Here is a 14833-nt window from a genome sequence, read left to right as displayed (position 1 = left end):
TCCTAAACAAATTTAACAGGAATTCTAAGCACAAGCACTGCAACTGCTAGGCAAGTTCTCTTGCTGAACTGGGCTAAGAGCCAATGGACTTGAGAGGCATGCTGCCTATTGAGACACCAGCTAGGGTGGCTAACGGAAGGCTAGTGCCACCCATCCCCTAATCTCAAGCTGCATACTCATGGCTACAAGAGACACTTTCTTTCATCGAGGACAGGAGAAGAAAGAGTAAGAGGACTGTATCTTCCATGTTGGATACCAGCTCAGCCACAGTAGCATAAGTCATTGGGCACAGTTGTGAGGCCCCTATTCCAAGTCCTAGCTCCTGGATAACATTTCTAGACACTTCCTGATCTAGAAGGGAACCCATGCCTTAAAAAGAAAAACCTACTCCTGGCAGGACCCCCACCAGCTGACTAAAGAGCCTTTGGCCCCTGAACAGTCAGCAGCAAAACTCAAGTAGTATGCCATGGGCCTTGGGTGAGACTCTAAGACTTGCTGGCTTCAGGTGAGTCTCAGCACATTCCCAGCTATGGAAGATATGAAAAGAAACTCCTTCTGCCTGAGAAAACCAGAGGTAAAAGTAGAGGGAGCTTTCTCTTTCACCTTAGGTACTTGCTCAGCCACAGAGGAATAGTACACCAAGTAGGGTCTTTGGATCCCCAGCTCCATGTCTTGGATCTTGGGTGGAATTTCTGGATGCTGTGGGTCACAGAGGAGCTCAGTTTTAAAGGCTGAGTCACAGGCCAGACAGCATTTCCCACAAGCTGAATGAAGAGCCCTTGTACCTTGAATGAACATCAGCAGTAGCCTGGGCCTGTGGTGGTAGTGACTATGGAGTAAGCCTTCTCTGACTGTGGTAAGGGAAAGGAAGGGTGGGAATGACTGCATCTCATGATTTGAGTGCCAACTCAGCCACAATACAATAGAATACCAGGTAGACTTCTGAGTATTTTGGCTCCTGGATAGCACCTCAGGACCTGCCCAGGACCTAAAAGAACTTACCACCCTAAAAGGAAGGACACAAGCCAGACTAGCCTTACTGCTTGCTGATTGAAGAGCCCCAGGATCTTGAGCAAACATAGGCAAAACCAGGTGGTGGGTTATAGTGGGCCATGGGTGAGATCCAGTGACGTGCAGGCTTCGGGTCTGAACCAATTCACTCCCAGTGATGGTAGCCACAAGGGTGCTTATGTGTAACTCCACCCCTAGCTCTAGGTGGCTAGGAGAAGAAACAGAGACACTCTATGTATTTGGAAAAATGTAAGGAACAAGCATAAGAATCTCTCCTTGGTAATGCTGATAATTTCTCTAGATCTTACCCATGACCATCAAGGTGGTGAATCTACAAGTCTGCAAGTACCACAGCATTACTGGGCATAGGGTATCCCCTAAAGCAGAAACAGCTTAGATCACAACACCCACATTCATTTCAATACCTGAAAAGCTTTCCCAAGAAAGATCAGTACAGACAAGCCCAGACTGAGAAGACTATAATGCCTAACTCTTTAATGCACAGATACAGACACACATCCACAAGCATGAAGACCATCCAGGAAAACATTTCCTCACAAAACAAACTAAATAAGGCAGCAATCCTAGAGTAACAAAGATATGTGACATATCAGCCAGAGCATTCAAAGTAGCTGTTCTGAGGAGGCTCAAAGAAATTCAGGATAACACAGAGAGGGAATTCAGAATTCTACCAGATACATTTAACAAAGAGATTGAAATAAGAAGAATTAGGCACAAAGTTTGGAGTTGAGAAATGCAATTGACATACTGAAGAATGCACCAGAGTATTTTGATAGCATAATTGATCAAGCAGCAGAAAGAAATAGTGAGCTTGAATATAGGCTATTTGAAAATACACAGTCAGAGGAGACAACAGAAAAAAGAATAAAAAATCATGACGCATGCACACAGGATCTAGAAAATGGCCCAAAAAAGGCAAATTTAAGAGTTATTGGCCTTAAAGAGGAGAGAGAGAGAGAGAGAGATGAGATTAGAAAGTTCATTTGAAGGAATAATAACAGAGAACTTCTCAAACCTTGAGAAATATATCAATATCCAAGTGCAGAGAGGTTATAGAACACCAAGCAGATTTAACTCAAAGAAGACTTACTCAAGGCATTTAATAGCCAAACTCCCAAAGGTCAAGGATAAAGAATAAATCCTAAAAGAACTGAGAGAAAAGAAACAAATAACATACAATGGAGCTCCAATATGTCTGGCAGCAGACTTTTCAGTGATAACCTTATAAGCTAGGAGATAGTGGCATGACGTGTGTGTTTTTTTTTGTGTGTGTGTGTGTGTGTGTGTGTGTGTATGTGTGAGTGTGTATACTTAAGACAGAGTCAGCCAGGCTGGAGTGCAGTGGTGCAATCCTGGCTCATTGCAACCCCCACCACCCAGGTTCAAGTGATTTTCCTAGCCTCTCAAGTAGCTGGAATTACAGGCTCCCACAAACATGTCTAGCTAATTTTTGTATTTTTAGTAGAGATAGGGTTTCACTGTATTGGTCAGGCTGTTCTCGAACTCCTGACCTCAAGTGATCTGCCCGCTTTGACCTCCCCGGATGCTGGGATTACAGGCATAAGCCACCACATACGGCCTTGCATGACATATTGGAAATGCTGAAGGAAAAAAGTTTAGCCTAGAATAGTACATTGGTGAAAATATTTTTCAAATATGTAGGAGAAATAAACACCTTCCCAAAGAAAAGCTGAGGGGTTTCATTAACACCAGACCTCCCTACAAGAAATTATAAAATGAGAACTTCAGTCAGAAAGACATGAAAATTAATGAGCAATAAAAAACCACCTGAAGGTACAAAACTCACTGGTAATAGTGCACAGAAAAACATGGATATTATAACACACTAACTGTGGTGTGTAGACAAACCACTCTTAAGTAGAAAAACTAAATGATGAACTAATCCAACATAATAATTATAACTCTTCAAGACATACACTGTACGATAAGAAGTTAAATAGCAGAGAGATGAAGTTAAGCTATAGCGTTATTATTCATTTTCTTTTTGTTTGATTGTTTATGCAAACAGTACTAAATTGTTATCAGTTTAAAATAATGAGGTATAAGATAGTATTTGCAAGCCTCATGAAACCTTGAATCAAAAATACATAATGGATACACAAAAAAAAACAAAAAGCAAGAAATTAAATCATACCACCAGAGAAAAGTACTTTAACTAAAAGAATGGAATAAAGAAGAAAGAGAAGACCACAAGACAAACAAAAAAATGATATGCGTAAGTCATTACTTATGAATAATAACATTGAATGTAAATGGTCTAAGTTCTCCAGTCAAAAGACATAGAAAGGTTGAATGTCTGAATCCAATGATCTGTTGCGTATAAGAAATACACTTCACCTATAAAGACACACACACACTGAAAATAAAAGGATAGAAAACGATATTCTATGTCAATTAAACCCAAAAAAGCAGGAATGGTTATATGTATATCAGACAAAATAGATTTCAAAATGAAGGTCACTATATAATGATAAAGAAGGTCACTATATAATGATAAAGGGGTCAAGTCAGCAAGATTATCTAATATTTGTAACTATGTATGCATTCAACACTGGAGCACCCAGATGTATAAAGCAAATTATTAGCGCTAAAGAGAGAGATATACCTTAATACAATAATAGCTAGAGACTTCAACATCCCACTTTCAGCATTGAATAGATCTTCCAGACAGAAAATCAATGAAGAAACATCAAAATTTATCTGCACTGTAAAACAAATGGACCTGATAGATATTTACGGAACATTTCATTCAATGGCTGCAGAATACACATTCTTTTCCTCAGCACATGGATTATTATCAAGGATAGACCATTTGTTATATCATAAAAGAAGTCTTAAATATTAAAAAAAAAAAACTGAAATAATATTAAGCATTATCTCTGACCACAATGGAATAAAACTGGAAATCAATAACAAGAGGAATTTTGGAAACTATATAAATACACAGAAATTTAAAAATTTAGTCCTGAATGATCAGTGGATCAATAAAGAAATTATGGAAATTTAAAAAAATCTTTTGAAACAAATCATAATGGAAACACAACATACCTAAACCTAGGGGAAACAGCAAAGTCAGTACTAAAAGCTATAGTACTACAGCTATAAATTTATAGCTATAAAAGCCTACATCAAAAAATTTTTAAAACTTCAAATAAACAACCTAACAATGCATCTTAAAGAACTAGAAAAGCAAAAGCAAACCAAATCCAAACTTAGTAGAAGAAAACAAGTAATAATGATTAGAGCAGATTTATTCACAAAAAGAGAAAAAAAATCCTAAAATTATATGGAACCACACAAGACCCAGAAAAGCACAATCTAATGTAAGCAAAACAAACAAAAAAGGAAGAATCACATTACTTGACTTTAATACTACAGAGCAATAGCAACCAAAATGGCATGATACTGGCATAAAAACAAACACACAGATCAGTGAAACAGAATAGAGAACCCAGGGATAAACCCATACATCTGCAAAGAACTCATATTTGGCAAAGGTTCCATGAACATACACGGGGGAAAGGACAATCTTTTCAATAAATGGTGCTGGGAAAATTGGATGTCCACATGTAAAAGATGAAAATAGGCCCTTATCTCTCAACATATATAAAAATCAAATCAAACTAGATTAATGACTTAAATCTAAGACCTCAAGTTATACAACTGCTAAAAGAAAAGATTTGAGAAACTCTCCAGGACATTAGACTAGGCAAAGCTTTCTTGAGTAATACCCCAAAGCACAAGCAACTAAAGCGAAAATGGAAAAATGGTATCATACCATGTTTGAAACCTTCTGCACAGCAAAGGAAACCATCAGCAAAATGAAGAGACAACTCACATAAAGGGAGAAAATATTTGCAAACTACATATTTGGGGTTATTGTTGGAGGATAAAGTAGGAAAGAGGTAGCTGGAGTTCTGCTTTTGCTTATTCCTGTTGGTACAGAGCAGGAAAGACAAAGAATTTTGGTGCAGGTGTCTCCAGGAGGCAATGTCTGCTAAGAAAATAGCAGGGCTTTGCATTGTCAAGTCAACTAACGTGCCAAAAACTGAGAAAAGTAGATTCTCAATACCAGACACATTGGATAAATTTTGAGGCTCTATGAGGCAAGAAACAAGGGAGCTAAAATGAAAGCCACTGCTGAACTGTGTGCTATCTCAGCAAACAAAGGCCTTTTAGGGGAAAAGTCTCCAGTAAATATACCAGGACTGCTGAATTAATGATCTGAAACAAATTTTACCATGGTGGCATTTTACTGATTTGGGGGAAAACCCTGGCTTCTTAGGACAGAGGACATCTGCAGGGAAAGGTGAAATATAAGCCAACACATGACATTGGGGAGACAAAAGTAAAAAATTGTGGGGTCTCAAACACAGAAGTGGTTTCTTTTTAAACACTGACATAATTCTAAATATCTTCAGTTGCAGAATATTAAAAAGTTGAGGCAAAAATCTGTTAAAAGAGCAAAGAATTTTATGTCACCTTGCAGTACTGAGAGGACAAAGACTAGCAAGAGGAGTTCCAATGAATACAAGCATATTTTTACTGAGAAGCCCACAAAGGCTAGGCTCTGGTAACAGAACAAACAAGAGCTAGACTGAGTCTTATTACAATGTCATCCAGTACCCAATCCTATTTACTTAGTATGAAAAGGGAGCAATAGTTCTAGAGCATAAAAATATTATCAGAAATATTTATTTTAAAAAATTACTAGGTATGCCAAGAGATGACATGACCAAAGCCAAGAGGAAATAAGTAGATTCTTAATGAATATAATATACATTGGAGTTAGTACACAAAGACTATAAAATTATTATAATGTATATGTTCAGAAAAATTTGCGAACAAATTATTGAAAATATTAAAAGTTTCTTCAGACAATTAAAATATACAAGAAAAAATACACAACTGAGATTCTAGAAGTTAAAATATAATATCTAAAACTAGAACATTAACGAATATGTTTAACAGCAAATTAGAAATGGCAGAAAAGAGCATGAGAAAACTAAGGTGCAGATTACTGGAAACACAAAATAATTTACAAAAAGAGACCTATAAAATGTGTAAGAAGAGTCAGTGAAAGAGAGGGAGAGAGAGAGAGAGACAGAGAAAGAGAAAAAGAGAGAGAGAATGGAGCATAGGCAATATTTGAAAAAGTCATGTCTGAGCATCTTTAAAAATCTCTAGGAATAATCCCTAGAAGGATAAACAAAAGCTATTCTAGGCTTTCCATGGTAAAACTGATGAATAGCAATAAGAAAGAAAAAAATCATAAAAGCAACAAGAGAGGAGAAAAGACCTCATTATCTTCAGTGGAGGAATAAGAGACTAAAGACAGAACGCAATGGAATGACACAATTAAAGAACTGAAAGGAAAAAGCTGCTAACCTAGAATTCTTTACCCAGTATAAGTATTTTTCATTGCACCTGGATGGAGGTAAAATAAGGAGGTTTTTCAGACAGAAACTGCCAGAATGTGAGGCCTACAAATTTGCACTAAAAATATAAAGCAATTAAAATTCTAGAGCTGTGCTATATAAAAACCTTGGAAGTCATCAATGCTGTCCTTAGAACACCACAAAATCTGCACATACTCAAAATCAATGACTTTTTAAAATCTATCAGAGAATTGAAATCACAGGGCAAATCACCACCCTGAAATCAGGAAAGGTGAATAGAGAGGCACACCTGAGATCTGCTTACCTAGAGCAGAAGCTGTTGGAGCCATAATCTGCTAGAAACACATAAATGGCCATTTTCATGAACTGCTAGAAGCTGAAGGTAGGTAGACTAGCTTGAGAGTGAAAAATGCCTGAGGGGCCCCATCATTTCATGGATTTTACTTTTAGGAAATCTGCCAGGGTCTCAAAGTAAAGACCTAATAAAAATACCCTCTGGATTCTGGCAGGGAGATTAGTGAGTATCCATTTTGAAAAACACCAGAGCATTCTTCATAAAGAAAAAAAAAAAAAACCTACTCTCCAATTGAAAAGACTTTATCAGAGCCTTATCTGACCTGCAGAAAAGACAATTACCAACTCCACCACCATCTATCCTTCCTGTCTTCCCCACAGAAGAAAAAAACAAAACTGAGAAGCATTTAAAAGGTCACAGCTCAAGGATGCAGGACACTAAGAGACTGATTTTAATCAAAAGATTACCAAAGGCTTCCCCTCCCCCTCACCTTACCACAAATTATCAAGGCTACAGTATAAGAACATTGAATTGCAACTAAAAGAGCTGCAAGACACAGAATCTGTTTTTAAAAGCATTCGTAGGGAAATTCAAAGATAACAGAAAAGGAAAAAAGTAAAGATACTGTGCAGAGCCCTGAAAAATTTTAATCTTGTGATGAAAACATTGCCAGCTTAGGGTAAACAGGGCAACATTCTGCCATTTTGTTTCAGCTCTCATACTATAAACAAATACCTTTTTTGTAGCCTAGTTAGTGCCATATTTGTCACATTTGTGTGCTTTTTCTTGGTGATTTTGCTGTTTAAAATTGTTCCCTAAATAAAGTGCAGAAGTGCTAAAAAATAAATAAATAAATAAAAATAAAGATACTAGAGAAATTGAACACTCTGGCACCCATAGCTACAGCAAACATTAAACACAAATCACAGTGAAAACCAACAACACAGGAGCATGTAAACACAGCTCATTGACATGCTAAGAGAGGATAATAAATAAAATTATATAAAATATTCAATTAAAACCAGAGCAGGAAGAAATTAGGAGAATATAAGCAAAGAACAACTGCAATTAATATAAAATATTTGCAAACATAGTATATATTAATCCAACTATACCAATTAATGTCCTAAATATTCTAATTAAAAGAGATTGTCATAATAGGGAAGGGAGGACAGGGGCCAACTATATGTTGTCTACAAAACCTGCCTTAATATAAAGAGGCAGCTCAGTTAAAGGTAAAGTGATGGAGAAAGATATACAATGGTAACACTAATCCAAAGAATGCTAGAGGTCAGGCATAGTGGATCATGCCTGTAATTCTAGCACCTTGGGTGGTGGAGGTGAGCTGATCACTTATTCTGCATATCCTACAATTTCATTTGACTAGCCTAAAATAGAAAAAGCATATTATATATGCAAAATAATAACTGTAATGTGTTGTGGAATTAAAAACCCTACAGAATTAATATGCATGACAAGAGTAAGGCAAATGATGATAGCAGTCATAGAATTATAGTGTTTTAGGATCTAGCATTATCAAGGAAGTGATAAAGACCAATAACTTTATGACCTTAAATCACATATCCACTATCTAAATATCTCTAAAGTCACCACAAAGAGAATAATAAAAGAATGTATATGCTTAAGAACAATGAAAGAATGTATTATAGATAGAAAAATAAAATAATTAAAACTATTTTACTAATTCAAAGAAAGAAAAGATGTGATAGAATAATAGAGATCTGTCACATGTAAAACAAATTTCAAGATGATAGCTAGATACTTAAATTTAAATTGAACAGATATTTCAATAAAATAAGAACCAGACTCATTTTTAGTGATGATAATTAGAAGAAATAAATCATAAATTCTGTGACATAGAACGTTTCAAAGAAATGAGAAGCATTACCAGAGTTATTGGGTGCATTTGATAATAATAAAGGAGACAATCCATCAGATAGGCATAAAAAATCTTAAGTCTATGTGCACACAATTATATATTTGAAAACATATCAAATAAAAACTGACATACTGCGGGAAGGTGTTTTCTTTCCAGGTCCACAAGGACGCGGAGTTTTAAAGGCAAGAGCTTCCTAGCACCATGCCCCCACCTCCCATCTCTCTCCATCTGGGAGACTTAGCGGTGCAGGAGGAAACTAACAGTCAGTCACTCCAGTGGAAGTTCTAAGGAACTCCTTTCATTGGCCTGAGGTCTTAGACAAGGTGGGGGTTCCTCCGAGGTTAAAAGTCCTCTTCTTCCACACTCCTCTGGACTCCATGTTTGGTCCCCTTCCATGAACACTCCCTTCGTGGAAGCCTGTCTTCCCCTCCTAAACTCCATCTCTCTCTATTCCCTTCCACTTAGTACGGAGGCTGCTTTTCTCTCCTGGATTCCATCTTTCTGGATTCTCTCACTCAGTGTGAGAGTTAACTATTTCTCTCTCCTTCTCCTGTTTCTCTCTCTAAATAAATCACTTTCTACAAATACTTTTGAGTCCAGCATTTACTGCCCACTGTGCTGTGGTCCCCTCTCTCATTCTTGAGAGGGCAAGAGACCAAGAACCTGGAGAAACATCCTCTCAGGGGAGCTCAGGGCACCTTGATCCCCTGAACCCCAATATTACATTTTGGCAAGCCAGCCAGGAAAGGGGTACACTGGAAGAGGGGTACAGCCAAGGAAGGGGTACAGCCGGTGAAGGAGGCTTAAAAATTGTGAATAAAACTGGCCCTATTCTGTCCTGTCTCCTTAAGAACACCTGAAACGTTCCCAACCAAGCAGGGCTGTGCGGAACCAGAGCAGGTGAATGGCCCAGCCCATCTTAAGTAGGGCGGGCCAGCCAGAATTAAAAGTGCAGTTTTTTTTTTTTTACCTTCTAGCTCTCCGTCTCTGGTTTCCATCTCCTTCTGTATCCCTCGGATATTATCTCTGGAACCAAAACTTGAGGGAGCCTGTGGGGGCAGAGCAGGCGAGCCCAGCTTCTGGGCCTTGCCGGGAACAGCCCAGCCTCAGGGGCAGAGCCGAGTGCGCAGCCGAGGGCTGGAGAAAGCAGCGGGGAGGGGCAAGGTACAACGGGTGCCTGCGGGGGACCAGAGAGTGCAGCAGCCTGGGGCATGACTCTGGCAGGCCTCTCCGGCATTCCCCAGTCCCAGGCAGCAGGGTAAAAAGGCTTCCCAGGACTTTCACCTGCCTGCCGTGGATCCCTATGTGGGCAGCGACTCAGGGAGTGGTCCAATGGCACATGTGGTTCTGGCGGGGTCAACATGGCAACCGAAAGCTGAGCAGACAGAGGAACTCACCTCCGGCCCGGTAATGGCTGCAAATGCCGCTTTTAAACTGATGTGGCAAGCGGCTTTTTTCTTCTGCCTGTGCGGCTGAGTAAAAGGAAGCAGCTGCTGGTCGTCAGCCCCGCCCGTCTTTTAGGCAGACCATATCGCCTCAGGGCGCAGCATTCTCATTCAAAATACGGCTTAAGAAAGTTTTCTGCCTTTTCTTAACACCAGTTACCTGTTTGCACGGTTGGTTAAGTTATAGGGCCTGCAACTGCAAGGTTGCTGGTTTAAATCCCTGGTGGAGTCAGTCTTAACTGGGTGAAACTTTCTGGGGAAATTCAGAAGCTGAAAGCTATGGGACTTTGTGTCTGGTATATAATTTGTCTTGCTTAGGATTGGCTCTCTCTGGCAGAACTTTTCCATCTAGAAGATCATAGTTAAATTGGTTCCAGGCCCAAATATTAAATCACAGGTCTCACAACCTTAAGAGCATTTTCCTACAAGGGAAGATGGGTTAGGGGAGAGGAGGCCCGGGTCCTCAAGATATTGTTCCAGCCTCAGCCACGTGGCCTGTCTTCTTTGATCTGTGTGCTCTAATGGCCCCTCCCTAGAAGTTTACCCTTCTGGGGCAGTTTTATAAATTGGCCTGTGTAAATTGAACTTCTTGGACTTTTGCTGGGAAATATTGATACCTATCTCCTGAGCCTCACTGGCCTCATTGGGGCTCATTGGTACATGACTACACGACCCAATGGCTTCTCTCATTTCATGCCTCTATGATAGTCACTGGGGGTCATGAAGGCAGTGAGAGTGGTCCTGTGATGCTGGTAGGTCGTGATTCAAATCCAGTACATAGGAGGCCCTCTGATAAGATGGATCATGCATCTTGGGCACACAAAATTTCAGGGTACTAACTGAAAGATGTTTCATTTTAGTACCCATTTTAACTGGGGGATGCCTTAGGTCGATGGGGCTATAATTTCTTTAACCGGGAATGCTGGCATTCCTTGTATTCGATTTCAGATGGTTGCCAGTCTTCTCAAGCTCAAGTCCCCATTAAAGTGTATACTGGAAAATTGAGACCAATTTAGCACACAGTCTTTAAGGAGGAGGCAGCTTATTTTTCTCTGCCAAACAGCATGACCAAATTACCCTCTGCAGCATGGAAAACCTAACTGCCAAAAGGAAGGGAAGAAAACCCAACAGCTTTCCTTGAGCGATTGCAAGAAGCTTTAAGGAAGTATACCCCCCTGTCACCAGACCCCCATAGAGGGTCAGTTTATACTAAAGGACAAGTCTATTAGTCAGCAGCAGATATCATGAGGAAGCTTCAAAAGCTGACTTTGGGACCAGAACAGAGTCTGGAATCATTACTGAACCAGGCAACCTCAGTGTTTTATAATAGAGACCAAAAGAAACAGCTGAAAGGAATAGGAGAGCTCAGAGAAAGGCTGCTGCCTAATCACCACTTTTAGGCAAGCAGCTCCCAGGGGCTCATGTGAGGGAAAGGCTTGGGTTAGCCAACAGTCTGGGAGAACTTGTTACCAGTGGGGTCTGAAGGGAAATTTTGTAAGAAATTGTCCCCAGAGGAATGGACTACCATCTCTTCCATGCCCACTGTGCCAAGGGAATCACTAGAAAGCACACTGTCCTAGGGGGTGAAGGTCCCCAGGGCCTGAGGTGTCTGACCAGATGACCCAATGGCAGCACTGAGGGTGCCTAGAACAAGTGCCAGCATGAGCCATCACCCTCACAGAGCCCTGGGTAAAGCTGAACATAGAGATCCAGGAAGTTAATCTTCTTCTGGACACTGCATGGCCTTCTCAGTATTTCTCTCCTGCCCTGGAGACTTGGAGCTTGTTAATTCTCTCCTCTCAGACTCTCCCTCTCTAGGCCCATCCTGAGAAGGACCATTTTTGGTCATTCTGTCCACTGCAATGGTAGTTAAGGTAGTGGAAATTGACTCATGATTCATCACACTTGACTGAAGCCTTGAATACCTCCTAAAGAAAGTCATAGACCCTCCACTCCACAGCCTGAAGTTTCAGGAGACAACCCTTCATATCCCTGCAAGCTGTTAGAGGATCTACATCTGCTCTTCCAACAAGATACTCAGGGAAGTAACCATGCATAAATCTAATTTATATCCTGGCATTAATAGTACTATAACCCTCAACTTTGATACTTCTCAAACTCTGATTATCCTTTTCATAGTGGGAAGGGAACCCGTCTCTTTCTAGGAAAAATACTGCTATTTTGTAAACCAGTTAAGTATTGTGAAGCTTGTTTAACAACTGACTGTCCTGGCTCTGCTCTACTAGTCTCATTTATAACCAGTCTGTACTTGTTGGCCTCTGGGCCTCTCATCTTTAGCCACCTTGTCACATTCATTTCTTATAGAACCATAAGGTCACAAATAATCCTGCTGCTGGAACCCTGGATGTTATTGGCTTGTGGGCTCTATCATGAACCTCAGGATCAACCTGCACCCCTGAAAGTCTCCCCTCTGGAGGAAACCTCAACTGCAGGGCCCTTTCTAGCCCCATTTCAGCAGGAAGTAGTTAAAAAGGATCGACGTCTATAATTCCAACAGAAGTTGGGCTTTCCTGTTCCAAGAGGGGGAATGAGGGAAGGTGTTCTTTTTCTGGGTCCACTAGGGGACATAGTTTTAAGGGCAAGAACTTCCTAGCACTATGCTCCCCTCCCATCCCTCTCCATCTGGGAGACTTAAAGGTTTATGTTTAAATTTCATGGCATGGGAAGAAACTAAGAGTCAGTCACTCCAGCGGAAGTTCTAAGGAACTCTTTTCATTGGCCTGGGGTCTTAGACAAGGTGGGGGGTTCCTCCCTGGTAAAAAGTCCCCTTCTTCCACACCCCTTCAGACTCCATGTTTGGGTCACCGTCCACTAACACTCCCTTCATGGAAGCTGTTTTTCCCTCTCCTGGATTTCCCCTTTGGGGTCCCCTTCCACACTCTCTCATGGAAGCCTGTCTTCCCCTCCTAGACTCCATCTCTCTCTATTCCCTTCCACTCAGTGTGAAAGCTGCTTTTCTCTCCTGGATTCCATCTTTCTGGATTCTCTCAGTCAGTGTGAGAGTTAGCTGTTTCTTTCTCTCTCCTTCTCCTGTTTCTCTCTCTAAATAAATCACTTTCTACAAATGCTTTTGAGTCTGGCATTTACTGTGCACTGCACCATGGTTGCCTCTGATTCTTGAGAGGGCAGGAGACCAAGAATCTAGAGAAACATCCTCTTGGGGGAGCTAAGGGCATCCTGAACCCCAGTATTACAATACTAAATGGTGACATAAACAAATCTACAATTATATTAAAGATTTTAATGAACTTTCACCAATAGCTGATAGAACATAGACATTTTTCTTTCTTTTTTTTTTTTTTAATTGTACTTTAGGTTCTGGGGTACATGTGCAGATCATGCAGGTTTGTTGCATAGGTACACACATGGCAATGTGGTTTGCTGCCTCCATTCCCCTGTCACCTATATCTGGCATTTCTCCCCATGTTATCCCTCCCTGACCACTCCACCCCCTCACTGTTCCTCCTTTTCCCCCTCAACAGACCCCAGTGTGTGATGCTCCCCTCCCTATGTCCATGCGTTCTCATTGTTCAACACCTCCTATGAGTGAGAACATGTGGTGTTTGATTTTCTGTTCTTGTGTCAGTTTGCTGAGAATTATGATTTCCAGATTTATCTATGTCCCTACAAAGGACACAAACTCATCATTTTTATGGCTGCATAGTATTCTATGGTTAGTATGTGTCACATTTTCCTTATCCAGTCTATCATTGATGGGCATTTGGGTTGGTTCCAGGTCTTTGCTATTGTAAAGAGTGGCACAATGAACAGACGTGTGCATGTGTCTTTATAATAGAATTATTTATAATCCAAACTAATAAACAAAAAAGGAGAGTGTTGAAGAGAGCTAAAAAAGTGTAGTAAATATATCATCTTGTTAGAGGTGAGAGATACAGATAAAAATTAGTGGCCGTCCTTTTTGTTGATGATGAAGTTATTTCTTTCTGTTTCTTAGTTTTCTTTCTAACAGTCAGGCCCCTCTGCTGCAGGACTGCTGGAGGTCCATTCCAGACCCTGCTTGCCTGGGGATCACCCATGGGGGCTGCAGAACAGTAAAGGTTGCTTCTGGTTTCTTCTTCCGTTATCTTCATCCCAGAAGAGTATCTGCCAGATGTCTGCCTGAGCTCTCCTTTTTGAGGTATCTCTTTGGATATACTGGGGTCACAGAGCTGCTTGAGGAGACACTCTGTTCCTTATAGGAGCTCAGGCTATGCTGGGAGCTCCATTGTTCTGTGCAGAGATGCTGGGCAGGTACTTTTACGTCTGCTGCAGCAGAACTCATAACTGCCTCTTTTCCCAGGTGCTCTATCCTAGGAAGATTGGCTTTATTTATAAGTTCTTGTTGTGCTGCTGCCTTTTTTCATAGATGCCCTGTCCCACACATAGTGGTCTAGTCACAGTATGCCAGCAGAGGTGTTGCTGAGCTGCTGCAGGCTCTGCGCAGCTGCTGTGTGAACTGCCTTGGTAGTGGCGGACTGCCTCAGTAGTGGTGGTTGCCCTCCCCCCGACTGAGCTGGACCATCCTGGGTCCAGCTACACTTGCTGCAAAAGTGTCAATCCAGAGCATTTCATATTGCTTGTTTTGTGAGGGTGGTACACACTGAGCCAGATCGCCTGGCTCCTGTCTCTGCCCTCTCCTTTTCAGTTGAATGGGCAGTTCCATCTCCCAGGCATTCCAGGTGCCAGTTGAAACAGCTGCCCAGATTTGTGTGAGTTTCTG

At 40.8% G+C, this 14833-nt stretch overlaps 1 protein-coding gene across 2 annotated transcripts in view; it reads right to left on the bottom strand.

Moving 5' to 3' along the window:
- Positions 1-9743, bottom strand: part of CCDC178 (coiled-coil domain containing 178) — a 538381-nt gene extending 528638 nt beyond the window's left edge. For both annotated transcript variants that reach the window (XM_074383637.1, XM_074383636.1), the window contains exon 1: positions 9618-9743. Coding sequence is in view for 1 of the 2 variants with exons in the window: in XM_074383636.1 (XP_074239737.1) it covers positions 9618-9645 (28 nt within the window). In the remaining variant the exon portion in view is untranslated. The remainder of the gene's footprint in view (positions 1-9617) is intronic.
- Between the last annotated feature and the right edge of the window lie 5090 nt (positions 9744-14833).

This window comes from Saimiri boliviensis, chromosome 13 (assembly GCF_048565385.1).
Source record: "Saimiri boliviensis isolate mSaiBol1 chromosome 13, mSaiBol1.pri, whole genome shotgun sequence".
Classification (NCBI taxonomy): Eukaryota; Metazoa; Chordata; class Mammalia; order Primates; family Cebidae; genus Saimiri; species Saimiri boliviensis.
This window is presented reverse-complemented; position numbering and strand designations above follow the sequence as displayed.